Source organism: Chrysochloris asiatica, unplaced genomic scaffold, assembly GCF_000296735.1.
Source record: "Chrysochloris asiatica unplaced genomic scaffold, ChrAsi1.0 scaffold00009, whole genome shotgun sequence".
NCBI classification, from domain to species: Eukaryota; Metazoa; Chordata; class Mammalia; order Afrosoricida; family Chrysochloridae; genus Chrysochloris; species Chrysochloris asiatica.
Window position 1 is genome coordinate 15,392,312 of NW_006408527.1, and position 18,494 is coordinate 15,410,805.

An 18,494-nucleotide genomic window follows, 5' to 3' on the forward strand; every position below is an offset into this window, starting at 1 on the left:
CGTGCCTTCTAGGAATGTTAGAGACATGCAGGACAAAGGAGAAATGACTCCCCACTTCCTTGAGGACACAGCAGGGAGAGAGAGTTTCTGGGACATGATAGGCTGAGCATGATTTGTCAAAGAGCTGAGGTTTCTGTGGCCTGAAGAGTTACTAGCTCTTGCTTTTGAAGGTCTGAAGGTGATGCACAATTCGGATGACAAGGATCAACATTCCTTCTGTGATCAGGAACCATTGGAGGCTCGACAAGGAAGCTGGGGCTTCAGCCAACCCAAGAAGGATTGGGGAAGGCAGAGGACAAGGCAAAGATGTGGTCTCTCAGAGGGTGGACTGGAAAATGCCCCACTTTGAAAAAGGAAAGCCTGCTCTGCTTTGGTGTGTCCTTGCAGTCTTAGCTTTTGGTGTGAATGGTTCATGAACTTGTAAGTTTCAGCCTAAAGAAGGAGCCAGTACAACTGCACGGTCAGGAATTGAAGCGCCCTGTCAACACTGGTCTGACTTGCATTTCTTAGAAGTTAAAGTCCAGGAACATGGATGGGAAGGCGGTCTGTGAGCCTCATCCATCTGGGATGAGAGCCCTCCTGGTCTTGTCCCCCACATCACTGGCTGTCCACTTCCTGGCATGAGCAGGCTAGCTACAGAGCTTCAACCAAGCACACTCTGCTCGTGTCTCTCTCTGAAAACAAAAAGGCACTGAGGTCAAAGAGGAGGCCAGGCCTATGGGTTCTTTCTTTCCTTTCTCAGACCAGGCTGAGTGCAGTGCCATGGCAGCCTTCTGAACAGAAAGGATCACATGTTGGCGAGTTGGAGGCTCCCCCTCCTGAATCAAGGCAACTCTTCTGGCAGCATGGGGAGCATCCAGAACCTTTAGGAGGAGGGAAGCCATGCTGGAGCCAAGGGAATCCAAGGCCTCCCTGGCTGCGGAGAAGCTGAACTTAGCTTTGAGGTGGTTTTCGGCTTTCAATAACTGCCTGATTTCCTTACTCAACATGGTAAATGGTGGGGCTCCCTTTGTTGGGAAACATGCAGAAGATGACGATACTGAGTTCAAATTTGTAGCTTAAATGGATGGTTGACAGAAATGTGAACAGGTACCATACCAACAGAAAAAGAGGCCTTTGGGTTTACATGGGCACAGGTCATGGCTGCAGCTTCTCTGGAAATCTCTGAGCCAGCTGCAGCTTTGGTGTTCCTTCAAGTCCTGAGCATCTGGGGCCAGGGACTTTCCGACCTTCCCGTAAGTGTGGACAACAGGCATCCGGGCAGTAGAGAACCATTCTTTTATGAGCTTAATCCTGCCTTCAGGGATAAGCTCAGACCCACAGGAGGAGTCTGCTACAACTCTTGACTCATAAATAAAGGTTAATTGTGGGCAGTGAAAACCTTTGTCTTTCCTTTGCCACTTGGTCTGACAGGTTCCAGTCTGGTGACAGGAGAGGCAACTATTTGGTTTGTGAAAGGTCTGCAGACTGAGGACGCGGGTGGGTCTTTTGACAGGAGCAGGGATCCCTGTGGAATGTGGAGAGGGGCAGGCGGGATGGAGGGAACCTTGCACAGACAGCTGTGTCCACCGGAGCCATGTCGTGCCATATCTGGAGCTGCAGCATGAGTGCACGCACACCCGTCAGAGGCGTCCTGAGAAAAAGTGTCCATGGTAAAATCATAATTAATAATAAAAATGACTCTGAGGGCGTCAGGAGGGGAGGATGCCAGGACCGGTTACCCAGGTTTGCCCTGGGATTCTCGTAAGGCCTCCTCCAGTTTCTGCCTAAACTTGTCATACTTCTTTTGCAGTTGTTGGATTTTGTCCTGCTCTTCTTTTTCCAGTATCGTTAGGAAGTTCTGGAGCTCTGGGATGGAGAAGGCGTCCCACTGTGAGTGCGAGAAACAGGAAAGGAGACAGGTCAGAAGTCGGCACCACCTGAGGGCTCTGCTGTCTCGTCACCCACTTTCATCCCTGATTCCTAGTTTGCTACAATCCCATGTGACAGAGTACCACTGTTCCATAGGGTTTTCTAGGCTGCGATCTCTATGGGAGCAGATCACCAGATCTTTCTAATGTGGAGCAGCTGGGTGGGTTGGAACTACCAACCTTGCAGTTAGCAGCAGTGCTTAAACGTTGTGCCACCAGGACTCCTCTGACTACTGAATACCCACTGTAGTCAAGTTGGTTCCAACTCAAAGTAACCCTACAGGTCAGGAAGAACTGTTCCACAGGGTTTCCCAGAATAAACCTTTATGGAAGCAGACAGCCTCATCTTTCTCCCATGGAGTGACTGGTGGGTTTTCAACCACCAACCTTGCAGTTAGCAGTCCAGTGCTTATCCTACAGCACCACACTGAATAGGTGTGATCTTTAGGTTTTATGGATCTGTCATTTCAGTAACAGAAATCTTAGCATCTCATGGCATCGTAAGTGTTCTTTGTAGTGGCTGAGATGGTAAGCCCCCTGAGTCTGGGCCAACCTGCTCCCCGTTGCCTGCTTTGGGGTGATCAGCACCAGGGTCCCAACATGCATACCCTGAAGGAGAAGTGGGAGAGCGTTGGACTTGGGCACAGGAGACCTGTGACCTTGAACATATCACACCATCATCTTGGCCTTTGTTTTCTCATCCACTGTGGAATTAATGTATTCATGTCCCATGGCCAGCAGGGGCGATACAGCCCTGGAGAGCCTACCTGGCTCAGGCCTGCGGTGAAGAGCCTGACTTTCCTGGGCATCAGCCTTCCCTCAGGCTGATCCAGAAGCTGAAGGCCCTGTGGACTCAGGGCCAGACTCCTAAACTCAGTTCAGATTCCTAAACTCTTCGAGCAGCTAGGAGTACTTAGGTTGACCAGGTGTAATCCCACAGAGGGAAGGTGGTTCATGCTTACAGCTGTGATAGCAGAACTAGACTACAACCTGGGCCATGGGCTTCCACCTAGCCGACTGTGCTCAAATACATTTACTGGAATAATTAATTGTTCCAAACAATCTTCCAAAGGCTCCAGTATATGAGGGGGTTTCAAAACACTCAGGGAAAAAGCAGGTAGAAACAGAGCTGACCTTACTGAAGTGGAGAGTTGGGCAGCCCCCCACCTGCCTTGTTGTTGTTGTTAGCTGCCATCGAGTCGGCACTGACTCATAGCGGCCTTATGCACAGCAGAACAAAACAATGTCCAATCCTGGGCCAACCTCACTACTGTTGCCACGCTTGAGTCCATCGATGCTGCCACCCAGCCAATCCATCTCATTGGGGGTCTTCTTCTTTTTCTCTGACCCTCCATCTTACCAAACATGATATCCTACTCCAGCAACTGGTCCCTTCTGACAATATGTCCACAGTATGAGAGACAAAGTTTGGCCATCATGGCCTCTAAGGAGCACTCTCTGGCTGCACTTCTTCCAAAACAGATCTATTGGTTCTTTCGGCGCAGCCCATGGCACTTTTAGTATTCTCCTCCAACACCATAATTCAAAGGCATCAATTCTTCTACAGTCTTCCTTATACACAGTCCAGCTTTCACATGCGTATAAGGTTATTGAAAATACCATGGCTTGGGTCAGGCACACCTTAGTCCTCAAGCTGACATCTTTGCTCTTCAACACCTTAAAAAAGTTCCTGTGCAGCAGATCTGCCTAATGCAATACGTCATCTGATCTCTTGACTGCTGCTTCCATGAGTGTTGATAGTTGATCCAAGAAGAATAAAGTCCTTGACAACTTCAATCTTTTTTCCGCTGATAAGAATGTTGTTTATTGGTCCAGTGGTGAGGATTTTTGTTTTCTTTACATTGAGATGTAATCCATACCAAAGGCTGTGCTCTTTGGTCTTCATCAGTAAATGTTTTAAGTCCTCTTCACTTTCAGCAAGGAAGGCTGTATCATCTGCATATCGCAGGTTGTTAATGAGTCTTCCTCCAATCCTGATGCCACGTCTTTCTTCATATAACCCAGATTCTCGGATTATTTGCTCAGCATACAGGTTGAATAAGTATGGTGAAAGAATTCACACCTTTCTTAATTTTAAAACATTCAGTGTTCCCATGTTCTGTTCGAACAACTGCTTCTTGGTCCAGGTACAGATTCCTCATGAGTACAATTAAGTGTTCTGGAATTCTCATACTTCGCAATGTTGTCCATAACTTGTCATGATCCACACAATCAAAAGCCTCTGCATAGTCAATAAAGCACAGGTAAACATCTTTCTGATATTCTCTGTTTTCAGCCAAGATCCATCGGACATCAGCAATGACATCTCTTGTTCCACGGCCTCTTCTGAATCTGGCTTGAACCTGTGGAAGTTCTCTGTCAATGTACAATTGTAGCCGTTTTTGAATTACCTTTAGCAAAACATTACTAGCTTGAGATATCAAAGAGATTGTCCAATGATTTCCGCATTCTGTTGGGTCACCTCTCTTTGGAATGGGCACAAATATGGATCTCTTCCAATCAGTCGGACAGATAGTTGTCTTCCAAATTTCTTGGCAGAGATGAGTGAGTGCCTCCTGTGGCGCCTCACTTTCTTGAAAGATTTCAATTTTGATTCCATCAATTCCTGGTGCCTTGTTCTTTGCCAATTCCTTCAATGAACCTTGGACTTCCTCCCTGAGTATCATCTGCCTAGATTTCCCCAAGTCCCCATGCTAGCCTCACTAAGAATAGTGTGACCAGTGCTGGGCCACGGCACCTTGATCAGGACCCCACCCTGCTTTCGGCCATGTCTCAACTCCACAGGCCTGCTTTTACTGTAGTTTATACCACAAGACAAATCTACTGCACAAGACCTCTTTAAAGGGTTCAAGAGCAAAGATGTTAGTTTAAGGTACACCTGACCCAAGCCATGGTATTTTCAGTTGTCTCATATGCAAGTGAAAGTTGGACTATGAATAAGGAAGATGGTAAAAGAATTGATGCATTTGAATTATGATGTTGGAGGAGACTATTGAAAGTATCATGGACTACCAGAAGAACAAACAAATCTGTGTTGAAAGAAGTATAACCAGAATGCTCATTAAAAGCTAGGATGGCCAGAGTTTTTCCCACACACTTTGGCCATATTATCAGGAAGGACCAGTCCTTAGAGAAGAACATCATGCTTGGTAAAGTGAAGGGTCAACGAAAAAGAGGAAGACCCCCAACAAATGGATTGGCACAGTGGCAGCAGCAATGGGCTCAAGTATAGCAACGATTGTGAGAATGGTGTAGGACTGGGCAGTGTTTTGTTCTGTTGTGCATAAGGTTGAAGTGAGTTGGAACTGACTCAATGGCACCTAACAACAACAACAACGTACCACAAGACTGGATGCTGGTTTGGTTACCCTGAAACAAGGAGGCTAGGCATCAGAACCAGGGAGAGAATGATGTTGTTTGTTGTTGTTAAGTGCTGTGGGGGGCGGTTCTGACTCATAACAACCCTGTATAGGGTTCCTAGAGCAGCTGATGGATTTGAACTGCAGACCATAAAACCCCTCTTTCCACAGGCCTGGACAGACAGGCCCTGATTTGCCACCCTAGGGTGCTTACAGTCTTGGCTCACTCCAACTCAACCTTGTCAGAATCATCTCCTAGCTGCTGCCACCTGACCTCGCGAGGGTGCCAGGTGGTCAAGCGGGCACCCAGCTTCACCCTCCCCCATGTGCCCTGAGGGCCGGGCTTGTGTAACAAGCAAAGGGTCCCAGGCTTACCTCCACCTCTCCAGTTTCATTCTCTTTCAGCACAAAGCTGAGGACATCGGTGTCGGGGCCAGCAAGTAAGCGCAGGTGAAGGGGGCAGTCGGCCACAGAGAGTTTTTGGAAGAGCACTGCAAACCAAGAGAGGGGGCCGGGAGCTCATCTTGGGAAAGAAGGCCAGGGGCTCAGGATGGGTGGGATGGAATTGGAGAAGCTGATTTTGGAATGGCTATCACCGGAAGTGGCTATCCTTTCAACCTAGTGAAGTAACCCTGACAAGCATACGTCCAGTAATGTCCTTTTACCATGGGTGTCTGCTTCCGCTCAAATAATCTCCCGTTAGATTAGGAGTGGCAGGGTGGATTCTCCCCATTACACTGATTAGGAAGTGGGCACCCATGGTGTGGTTTCCTGAAGTCCCACATGGGATTAGGAGCGGCCCTGCCCAGTCCTCTGCTCTTGTCTCTGCTCAGAGACTGCAGATGGACGGCAGGCCTCCTGGCCATGGGAGAACCCACTCTTCCCATCCAAGGCAGGGGGCAGTGACAGGTTAGGAAGGGAGCTCGTGGATGGGAGCTTGCTCTCATACCTTGCCCATCCTTGTGTATCTGCTTAAAAAGTGCAAACTTCTGGGGATTGTCCACAACCATGAACTTCTTGAGCAGCCCCTGGATGACCTCATTGACCGTGGTGGTGCTGCTGATATGCAGCTGCTTGATGGCATCGAGGGGCAAGTAGAAGGATGTCCGCTTGTCCGTGGTGGCCGCCAAATTCACTTCCTTGATGGCGTCATATATGGACTGGGGCCGGATCCCGGCTGGCACTGTAACTGGTCGCCGCAGCTTCAAATGCACTTTGATGAAACCCGTGTAGGTGCCGTCATCGCTCTGTGGGGGTGGGGGGGGGGGAGGGGTCACACAGGGGCGGGACCATCGAGTGGGATCATAGCTACCAGCCTGTGCTATCGCCCTTGGGGCTGTCTGAGGGCTTTCCTAATGTAGCCTGCCAGCCCAGGAAGCCCCTCCTCTGTACCCACTGTCTCCCTACCTGCCTCCCTGAGTTCCTTCCTGCCTCTTCTGATTCAGGAGAAGGCGGGGTCACCTTTCCCCCTAGAGGGCCAGGAGAAGACTTATAGTACCCAGTAACCAGAGAGGATTTCTAGAGCCCGCCATGGCTTTTCCTCCAAGAGGCTCAGACTCCTGCCCCAAACCTGTCAGCAGACCGATGTCAACTGCCCTTGGTGAGTGGTCACTTTGACAGGGCCTGGAGCATGGCCTCGTTAGTGCACACCTCCAAACAAAACCTTTCTATTGGCTCCCCTGCCCAGAGGCCTTCTCTAGACAGGAGTACTGATGCTCCCTCATACAGTTCTTGGAGCAGCTCCTTCCAAAGAGCCCATTGTCAGTGAGACTTAAACCCAGCGCCATTTGCTACTGGATTGTCTGGCACCGTATCTGTTATTGTTAAGTGCTGACCCTGTATAGGATTTCTGAAGAGGGGCTGGTGAGTTTGAACTGCCGATCTTGAGGTTCAAACCAACCTTGAGGTTGAGTGCTTATCCCTACATGAGTCATATAGAAAACTCTAGTGGCACAGTGGGTTAAGTATCGGGTTGCTAACTGAAAGGTTGGTGGTTTGAAGCCACCAGCTGCTCCACGGAAAAAAGATAAGGCTGTCTGCTCCCATAATGCTTTACAGTCTCAGAAGCCCAGTGGGGCAGTTCTACTCTGTCCTATAGAGTTGCTAGGAATCGGAAAAGACTCACGGCAGGAGGTTTCATTTGGACCTAGGTCACTGGATGACAGGAATGTCTACACTCAACTATGAACTCAGGGTTGGCTGTTTCAACCCCACCCAGTGGCACCATGGAAGAAAGATCTGGAGGTCTGCTTTGGTAAAGAGCAGTCTACCCTGTAACACATGGCCTCTGTGAATCATGTTTGATACCATGGCCCGGGTTTACCAGACTGAAACTCCAAAGAGCAAGTTGTCACCAGCCACCAGCAGGGGGCAGAGATCTTCTACCATCTCTACCTCCATTTGAAGCCAGCCTTTTGGGACCTGGCACAAAGTTGGTTGCAACCCCATCTCCAACAGTGGCACAATCTGAGGAAGCCTCCGCAGACAGAGTCACAGGAATTGCACAAAAAACCCCAAGAGGGGCTTCCATACCAGGCTCCCGGTCATTGTGTGTCATTCAATTTCTCCAAGAAGCAGGACAGATGGATATGAAAATCTTTTATATTAAATAAAGCTCAGAGGAATAGAGAAAGTTTCCCTAAGTCACAAGCAAAAAAAGTCAAAGATCCAGAAATTGGATTCTGAGCCTACACTAAAGTAGCCCAGTCTACCTCCCTAGAACTCCTGCAGCCCAAGGCTGTCAGCCTTCCCTGGCCCCCGAGTTCCAGAAGGAGGAAGAATCTGGAGGGGGAGCAGAGGAGCCAAAGCAGAAAGGGTGTGTGGGTGCGAGGGGTGCCATGCTCACCAGCTTCATGCCCAGGCAGTTCTTCTCCCGGCTGTTGTAGCTCTCAATCTTCTGTTTGATCTCCTGCAGCGTGGGCGCTCGCTCGGGCTCCTCTGCAGGTTTACTGACATTCTGCAACAGACATCGAAGTGGAGATGGGTGCACAGTGGTTCTCAGGCTAAGAAGGACAACCAACCAAACCAAACCAAGCCTGTTGCCCTTGAGTCAACTCATAGTGCCACTGTGAGACATAACAGCATAGTGTAACTGCTCTCAAAGACTGCCTTTCTCCCAAGGTGTGGATAGTGGGTTCGAACCACCAACCGTTTTGTTAGCAGCCCAATGCTTAACCCACTGCACCATGAGACCTCTGTTAGGCCACCACCACCAGAGCAACTAGAGGCCTCTCTGCTTGGGAAATGAGCACGAGTTCTACACAGAGAAAGGAACCACATAGGTTCAGAGTGAGACCACTGAAACCCAACCTCACCGGCACCACTTCCTAAGCCTACCACTCTTGGGAGGGTAACTTAAGCCTCAGTCTTCTCACCTGTGAAATGGGAATTATATCTAGGGGTTTTGAGACCAATTGAAGTTTCCTGGCACCGGCACTGACTCTGAATCTGCAGTCAGCAGGGCTGTTGGCTTCCTGAAGTCCAGCTAGGGGGGGTAGGTGTCTATAATCTCAGCATATACTGACAGGAATGACAAGGATTCTTCCAGACCCAGAGGGCAAAGGGCACAGTTCCAGCCCCACTACGCCACTGCCCTGGTAAATATAAAGTTAAACATAAGTTAATCAAATGAATGAGTGAATTGGAGTGGAGGGTTACAGCTCTTTACAATAATCAAGGATCAATCAAGGAGATTGATCACTGTTATCAGTTGATTCTCTACTGAGACATGTAAGGTCCCTGGGTGGCACAAGTGATTTGCAATGGGTTACTATCCTAAAGGTTGATGGTTTGAACCCACCCAGCAGTGCTGTGGTGATCTACTTTTGTAAGGATTACAGCTAAGAAAACCCTATGGAGCCACTCTATAATACATAGGAGGTAGGCATGAGTAGGTAGGTACGTAGGCATGAGTAGGTAGGCAGGTAGGTAGGTAGGTAGGTAGGTAGTAGGAGGGAGTTCTTGTAGCATAGTGGTTATGAATTGGGCTGCGAACCGCAGGGTCAGCAGTTCAAGACTACCAGCTGTTCTGCAGGAGAAAGAAGAGGATTTCTGCTCCCGTAAAGATTTACAGCCTTGGAAACCCTGTACAGGGTTGCTGAGTGGGAAGTGACTCCACGGTACATAACAACAACAACAGGCACGAGTCAGAATTTATTCAGTGGGGATTTGTTTACTGGGACATAGGAACAACCAACATTTACTTAGCACCTCCTCTGTGCAGGTACCTAGCATACAGTATATCTCATTTAATCGTCACCAACAAAAATTCTACAAGCTATAGTTTATCATACCCATTTTATAGGTGAGACAATCGAGGCTAAGAAGGGTTTTATAACTTGTCTAAAGTCCTACAGTCAGTATGTAAAACGAGATTCCAAGTCTGGCCTATTGTTGTTTTTATATGCTTTGTTTTTGTAAACAGACTATTTTTTGGAGCAGCTTTAGGTTTACAGAAAATCTATGCCAAAGTCCAGAGTTCCTACATACCTCCTGTCCCCCAAGTACAATTTCCGCAATTACTATCATCTTGCATTCCTGTTTCTATCGATAGACCAATATTGATGTGTTGTTATTAACTAAAGTCCATAGCTTATATTGGGAGTTCTGGTATGGCACTGTAGGATGAGCACTCATCCACAAGGTCAGTTTGAACTGCAAAGTTGGTGGTTCAAGTTCACCAGCTGCTCCTCAGAAACCCTATACAGGATCATTATAGGTCAGAATCAACTCAGCGATTAACAACAACATAGCTTATATTAGGTTCCACTCTTTGTCTTGTACGATCCTGTGGGTTTTGACAAATTCAGATGTCCTGTGTGCATCATCACATCATACAGTGTTGTTTCTCTGCCCTGAAGATGCCCTGGACTTCACCTAATCATCACTTCATCCCACCTTCCAAAACACTGGTAGTCACTGCTCCTTTTTTCTGTAGTATCGCCTTCTAGAGAACATTATATAGTTGGAATCATATGTAACATTTCCAGGACAGACTTTTCTCACTTAGCAACGTGTCTTTTAGTAGTTTGCTAACTCACTTCTTTTTACTGCACTGTAGGGATGTACCAGTTTGTGCATGCATTCTCCTGTTAGTGGGCATGTTGGTATGTTGACTTCTTTCTATGGCATCAGGATTCATTCTTTGCATGCCCCAGGGAAGGATCAGGGAAGAAGGAAGGTGTACAGGTCAATGTCTTTCACATGGGAGGGAATTCCGGAGTGTCTGATGAGGTCTAAGTAACTCTGTGTGCTAACTCCCAGGCTTTCTGGCACATTGCCACTCACTCCCTGGTTTGGTTTTCATGTCGTCCTGTATGATGTATTTGGGAGTACATATGCCAGTTGGGTGGTACTGTTGGTCAGAACCCACCCAGAATTTGTCTGATATTAGAAACTCTAGCAGACTCAGGGCAGCTCAGGATTCTCCTTTGACAAACAGGGACATTGAGACTCAGGGACTCCTGTGTAACCCACACAGACAAGAGGGTGTGAGGCCTGTGTTCTCTGTGCTGACGCTCAGATACCGTCCTGTGGGTGTCTGGGCTTGTAGGGGAATCTGACGGTATCACATATAGTAGAACACAAAAGGGCAACCACAGCGGGGTCTGTCCCCTCCTTCGTCCCTTCAACAAGCCCTTGGTAGGGAGGCATGTAATACCAATAACACGCCATCACTTTTACCACTCACTTTTCCATCCCACAGAGTGGATGAAAGGTCAAGTTCCACTGCCAAGAGGAGGAGGTAACGAGGTGGCTGGGTTGGTGGGTGGCCCTCAATCCCAACACCCCAGCAGCCAGTACAGAGGTCAACCTCAGTCCTCTGTCCATCTTCATCATCACACTGACTTCCTGGCCCCTTTCTGTACAATTCCTAGGGATCCTGATAACACCAGCACTGGGGTGGGTACCATCGTGCCTTTTCTCATATACGATGCATGTAGTCCTGATTCACAGATTAATAAACTAGAGTTCAGAGTGGCACCACCGCTAGCTTGCACACAGCCAAGCGTCACAGTTGCTGTAGCCCAATGCCTTGTCTTCTTCCTGTTCTGCTTTCCTGCCACAGATAAACCCGTGTATTGTCTCTCTTCTCCACCACAAACCTGGGGAAGTGATGTAAGCAGCCACAGGCACTCCCACCTTCCAAGCCTGACGCAGAAGGCAGCAGCCTGACCTCAAGCTGCTCGGGCCTGGCCTTCTAGGTGCCTGGGGAGGAGCTCTCCCTGTGTGTCTGTGGAATGCTAGCACGCAGGTCCGGATGGCTGTTGCCCACACAGGATCTTGCACATGAGCTCTGACCCATGGATAGAATGAATCACCTCCCAAAGTAGGCCAACCCATCAGCCAGCAAGCCACAGGACCCAGGGATCACTGAGCTACTCCTATCCAAGAGAGTACACGTGGAGCCGTCTGGGCATAGGCAGCCTGATTCTGATTTAATTGACCTGGGGCAGCCTCGCAATGGAGATTTTGCAATTCTAATAAGCAGCAAAGTTTGATAAGAACTGATATAGACTCTTCGCAAGCAAGTTCAGGGTTCAACTGCAAAGAATGAACATTTAGGTGCTCATGGATACCCACTGATGAGTACTATACTTATGAACAGAGGAAAGGGCTGTTGTTGTGTGACACTGAATTGATTCTAATTCATAGCCATCCTGTGGATGTTGTAGAACTGTCCGACAGGGCTTCCTTCCGGTTAGCAGCTGAGGGCTTAACCATTGTACCACCAGGGCTCCTTGAGGGGAGAGCCAAAAAACACCACTGCCATCGAGTCAATTCTGAGACTATAAATCTTGATGGGAGCAGACAACCTCATCTTTCTCCCATGGAGTGGCTGGTGAGTTTGAACAGCTGACCTTGATGCTAAAAGCTCAATGCCTAACCCACAGTACCAAAGGGCTTCTCTGAGGGTAGGGCAGACCCCAATTTCTATCTACCTACGACTCGACGGCACTGAACAACAACAACAACCAGGTTCTCAAGGCTTCAAAAGTGAAACATTTGCATCAGTCCATGGATAAGACGGCTTCCTGGTGTCGAGGTATAGAATAGGCACTGAACTGCTAACCACAAAGATGTGATTCAAACCTACCAACGGCTCATTGGAAACTCTACACAGAGTCACTATGAGTCAGAACCAACTCAGATAGCACTTAATAACAACTATGGGTAAGATGGTCAGAACCATATAGACAGAACTTTGTCTCCTGGGGAGACTCAAGAAGGGAGATGGCATGGGCAACTCTGTTATGATTGAACACATATAATATAGACTCTGGCTTGGGGGAGTGTTTCTCCTGGGAGGCTTACCCAGCTCAGTGTATCTGGTATGGGGTTCATCTACTCAGCCCCTGGCCTTGGTGCCCGATGGTTTAGCTGTTCTCCATGCGCCCGACATGTCCAGGACCCTGCCGGTTTGTGCTCCCAAGCCCAAAGCCATGGAAAAGAGCTGTCTCTCCTCTCTTCATTTTTCAGGTTACTGAGTTATCACCCGGTGAAGAGACTGGTTACTAACACTTAGGGCAGAGATCCTTCCCTCTCCTGAGAGAGTGCTTCTGAAACTTTTCCACAAAAATTTCCTTTAAGGATGAAATGGAGCCTGATAGCACAGTGCGTTAAGCATCCGGTGCTAAATGAAAGGTTTGGCAGTTCAAACCCATTAGCCACTCCATAGGAGACAGAGGAGGCTGTCTGCTCCCATTAAGACATACAGCCTTGGAAACCTTACAGAGCAGCCCTACTTTGTCCTGTAGGGTCGCTATGGACTCAACGATAATGGGTTTTGTTTTATGGTCCTTTCATGTTCTGGGGCCTATTGCAAAGCAGATTTACCCTAATGTTATGGGTTGATTTTGTGTTTTCTGGAAAGGTATGCTGAAGTCCTAACCCCCAGTTACCTGTGATGTGATCTTGTTGGAAATAGGGTCTTCAGAGATGTTATCTGTTAACATAAGGTCATACTGGGCGGGACGGGGAGTGGGGATGTCCTAATCCAATATTAAATACCAAAGCACCAAAGCTACTGCCATCAAGTTATCCCTATGCATAGTGACCCTGTAGAACAGAGTAGAATTGCCCCTTGGGTTTTCAGAGCTGTAAATCTTTATAGGAGCAGACTGCCACATCTTTCTCCCTCAGAGCTGGTGGGTTCAAACCACAACCGAGTGCTTAGCCACTGTGCCACCAGGGCTCCGACCACTATAGGCAGGGTCCTTATAAAGGAGAGAAGAGACACAGAGAACTAGAGAGAAGACAGCCACGTGATGACAAAGAGGATGGCCCTGCCGACACCCTGAATTTGGACTTCTAGCCTGGTGTGGCAATGGACTGCAAGGTCAGTTTGAACCGCAAGACTGGTGGTTCAAACCCACCAGCTGCTCCTTGGAAACCCTATACAAGGTCACTACTATGTGTTGGAACCAACTAGATGGTACTTAACAACAACAATAAAGCCTCCAGAGCTGGGAGACAAGGCATTTCTAGAGTTTAAGTCCCCCACTTGTAATACCCCTGACTGCCCTTATAATTTACTGCAAACTGGGCTGCTCACAGCTATAGAAGTTGACTCTCTCAGTTTTCTATTTTCTAGTGGTCAAACATCTGAAGTCACAATGTTGGCAGGGCCATGTCCCCTGCAAAGGCTCTAGGGAAGACTCTTCCTCACCTCTCCCAACTTCTGGTGGCCCTAGATGCTCTCAGGCTTGTCACTGTATCACTCCAACCTCTGCTTCTGTATTGTCTTCACGTGGCCTTCATCTCTGTGTGTCCCTTTCTGACCCTTAAGGACACTCTCATTGGATTTGGGACACACCCTAATCTACTATGAGCTCATCTTGATCCTTAGCTTCATTATATACCCAAAGACCCTATTTTCAAATAAGGTCTTATTCTAAAGTTTCGGGTGGGCATGACTTTTGAGGGACACTCTTCAATCCACGATACTATTTGACGTTCCTCTGTCCATCAAGGACTGACTTACATTCCTCTTTTTCATGAAGCCCTCTTTGGCCATCCCAGTCCTAAATGACAATACTGATGATTATCCATGTTAAGAATAAGCCAGATAGTGTTCTAATCACTTAGCATGTATGAATGAGATCATCTTGTCCTTAAAACAGCAACTTTAAGAAGAATGTTCTATTTTTATGTTCATTGTACAGATGAGGAAACTGAGGCACAGTAAGGTTAAAGCTAACCTATATTTAAAGCTTACAATACACTGTTATTGTTGTTGTTGTTAAGTGCCATCGAGTCAATTCCGACCCATAATGACCCTGTATAGGGTTTCCGAGGACTTGTTGTTAGGTTCTATCAAATTGGTACCAACTCATAGCGACCCCATACAGAGCAGAATGATACACTGCCTGATCCTGGGCCAACCTCACTACTGTTACCACTCTAGAGTCCATCGATGCTGCCACTTGGCAAATCCATCTCGTTGGGGGTCTTTCTCTTTTTCTCTGACCCTCCACCTTACCAAACATGATATCCTTCTCCAGTGACTGGTCCCTTCTGACAATATGTCCCGAAATATGAGAGACGAAGTTTGGCCCTCCAAGAAGCATTCTGGCTGTACTTCTTCCAAAACAGATCTGTTGGTTCTTTTGGCAGCCCATGGCACTTCCAATATTCTCTTCCAAGGACTGTTTTTGTTGTTGAGTACCACAGAGTTGGTTCTGACTCGTAGTGACCCTGCACTGGATTTCTGAGGCTGTAAATCTTTACGGGAGCAGAACGCCTCATCTTTCTCCCACAGAATCGCTAGTAGTTTCGAACTGCCGACCTTGAGGTTAGCAGCCAGATTCATAACCACTATGCTACCAGAGCTCCTTCTTTCCGAGGACTACCACCATTTAAATAGGCATCTGGTGTGGCGCTGTGGGCTAATGCATCAGACTGCAAAGTCATTTGAACTACAAGGTTGGTGGTTCAAGCTCACCAGCAGCTCCTTGAAAACCCTATATAGGGTCGCTATGGGTCGGAATCGACTCGACGGCACTTAACAACAACAACTACTTGCATTAACCTCCAAGTGCCTTCCCAACTAGACTGATGTTTCCTAATGGCGTTACTGTTCTCTGCTACTTCTTCCTCATGTCAGGTGACATGGCACACAAACCCAAAACAGCACCACTTGCTATGGAGTCTATTTCAACTCACGGTGGCCGCATGTGTGTCAGAGTAGAACTATGCTCCATAGGGTTTTCAATGGGTGGTTTTTCGGAAGTGGATTGAAAGGCAATTCTTCCAAGGCATTTCTGGGTGGACTCTAAGTTCTAACCTTCTGACTAGCAGTGTGCTGTTTGTACAACCCCAGGGACTCCACCTCTATAATTGTTGTTGTCAAGTGCCATCGAGTTGCTTCAGACTCATAGCAATCCTGTACAGGGTTTCCAAGGAGCAGCTGCTGAGTTTGAACTCCCGACCTTGCAGTTCAAACTGACCTTGTGGTTCAGTGTTTTATCCTCCAGCACCACACCAGGTCTCCACCTCTATAATTAGACTTCCATAAGTCTCATGTTGTCCATATCATTCCCTCATGAAGTTTCTCTGGCCCATGTTGCTCACCTGTTATGGTATATCACTGACATTACCAGGTACAAATGGAGAAAGGTATATACAAGTCTGTACAAGCCCCTGCCTCTCCGAATCCTACTCCTGTTGAGAATCATAGGCTTCCCGTGTATTTCCTCACACCGCTAGTTATTGGCCCTTTTCTAGCTGTAGTCTGAAGTCATGTACATTTCTCACAAGCAGACAACGGTTTTATCACTTTATTGGTATTCTACTTACTCTGCCCTTTTCTCAACCAGGAGATGACAAAGCTGGCTGAGGTGGGATGCAGAGGGCAGCTAAGCTCACTCACTGGCTCAGTGACTCACTCCCAAACACCACCCATGACCCCAAGCCCTCAAATTCCCCACTGCAGCAAAGCTACAAATTATTGCATGTCCTCGACCTCTACAGCTGCTGGCTGGCATTAATACCACTATTGCCAAGGCCTATGGAACTCAAGTCATAGTCTGTATGGCTAAGTTGGACACCTAATTATATGCTAATTTTTATTGTTTAATTATTGTTTCACATGTGTTAATTCCCTCTCCCCAATTAGATGCTCCCTGGAGGGAGGCAAGTCTTATGTCTAATGGCCATGTGTCTCTCCTACACCTCTCCATACTCCCTCAGGGCTCTGCTGAGCACTGGGTTTACCTCTGAGGAGGTAACAGGTAAATACCTGTGAATTGGCAGGGAGAGGGTGGGGTAGCTTATCACACAGATGTGAACACAGAAAGGTAGATCCAGGGATCCCTTGCACAGACCTGCACCTGGAGGGGGCAGACAATAAGAAGGCGTGGACTTTGGCTAGAAGCCAGTCCTGTGGCTCAGCTCTTGGCAGTTTGCAGCTGAGAACAGAGTGGCAAGAACCATCAAGTAATATGTGACCTTCAGCGAGTCACTTCCTCCCTCAGGGCCTCAGTTTCCTCATCTGTGAAATCATGAAGTGAGAGCAGGGAGCTCGAAAGCCACTCTGCAGCTCTAAGATTTTACACATAAGATAGGGTGGTGTTTCATCACTGCTTCCTCTTCTGGTTCAGAGAATTGGGTGTGGGATAGGGGACAGGTGGGGGGTTGCGGGGTACGTCTGAATTGCAGCAGGAATACTCAGTCCGCTAAAATAGTACTAAGAACGTTCTAATCTTATAACTTCACTTTCCTCACTGCCTCTTGCTTTTGTTCTTTGTCTGTAAGACCTCATCATAGCCAAGTTCAAGTAAGTCTGCCGATTCTTAACTCATGCAGTTCAAGAAAACAAAACAAAAAATACCCCGGAAGCCATTCACCATAAGTTTTTTGCCACATTTCCTCTTTCTCAGCTCTTAACAAATCTACCAGCAGTCATTCTTTGACCCCTTGGGTAGAAACCATCTCCAGGCTATGTTAGGGAGGAAGTCACGGGCATATACAGCATGGGAAGGACCAATTGTAGAGGCTTCGTGGGTCACACTGCTGCCCAAAGACTGGGCTGCCCCACAAAACTGGATTTGCCTTTAAGTGTGTCTTAAATGGGAATGTCTAAAGGAAAAAGGCAGACACTCATCTGTCTGGGCTGCTCAAGGCTAGGCCCAGGCCACATTCAAGGTTATTGGTCCCTTTGTGATGGCTTCAACCCAATGGGAAAGAGGAAGTCCCCAGGGCTCTCTCATAGGGTTTGTGTTCTGTGATGGTTTCCCCACCACACCTATTGCATTGAAGGGATTTTCTTTCCCAGCAATCCCTGTATGGAGCTGCCCAATGTTCCAGAAATCAAAGGGGTGAAAATTCCTAAGCTGTTCTCCAGTAGGTTACTCCCAGGAGAGGAATGAAGGGGTCTCATCATGGAGTCATGGGGTCAATTCATGTGGAGTTGGAGCAGCTCTGGGAGGGGGTTCAGGAGGAGGAGGGAAAAAGAAAGGATTTTTGGAACTGGGGAGAGACTGAAGTCCCCACAGACAGAAATGTAGAGCAGATGGCAAAGCAGACAGTCGGGCAACAGTAACTGATTGAACTGCCGTTGAGTGGAGGACTGGGAAAGGCACCTTGGGGAATGAAACAGATGCTGCATGGTCCCATTCTTGGGAGCCCCCAGGTTTCCTGAGGATAGAAGACAGAAACATGTGCCTTCTCAGAAATCAGGACAAGCACAGTGCCAAGCTCAGATCAGTTTCATGTGCGTGACTGGGTGTGATGGAGGTCATGCCAGCCGACTCCCCAAGGTGCTGGCATGTCCCAGAGCCTGGAGCACAGTTCCTCCAGCCTTACCCCACACTTTCTGGTGACCATCTCAGTCTATAAACAAGAGCAGGTGCTCTGGGTGGGTAAGAACCAGGCCATGGGAGACCCATGTACGAGGTCAGAAGAGCGCTGTGACTTTGGAGCCACTGGGGGTTGGGTTCAAGCAATGGCTGGGCCCCCTCCTCATCAGCCAACATCCAGGTACAGGTCTAACGACTTCATGTTCAAGATCTCCTTCAGTCCCTGCTCTCCCCACTAACCACACTGTCAGTATGTTGGGCCTTAGGATGGCCTCTGTGTCCACACGCTTGGTCCTTTGTAAACCTGAGCAAGTCAGTTTTACTGGGACTCAGATTCTTTTGTCTGTGAAATGCAAATCCACAAGGTCTCCTTTACATATGTGTTCATCTTGGGTGCCACTGAGTCG

The 18,494-nt window shown here is 48.0% G+C and overlaps 1 protein-coding gene across 2 annotated transcripts in view; it reads right to left on the reverse strand.

The window, feature by feature from the left end:
* Positions 1 to 1,582: 1,582 nt before the first annotated feature.
* Positions 1,583 to 18,494, reverse strand: part of RASSF5 (Ras association (RalGDS/AF-6) domain family member 5) — a 107,739-nt gene continuing 90,827 nt past the window's right edge. The window contains exons 2-5 of one of the 2 annotated variants that reach the window (XM_006834066.1): positions 8,136 to 8,246; positions 6,240 to 6,537; positions 5,666 to 5,781; positions 1,583 to 1,870 (exon numbers count right to left, since the gene is read on the reverse strand). In XM_006834066.1, coding sequence (XP_006834129.1) covers positions 1,718 to 1,870; positions 5,666 to 5,781; positions 6,240 to 6,537; positions 8,136 to 8,246 — 678 coding nt within the window. In that variant the 3' untranslated portion in view covers positions 1,583 to 1,717. The remainder of the gene's footprint in view (positions 1,871 to 5,665; positions 5,782 to 6,239; positions 6,538 to 8,135; positions 8,247 to 18,494) is intronic. The other variant, XM_006834065.1, reaches the window with a different exon arrangement.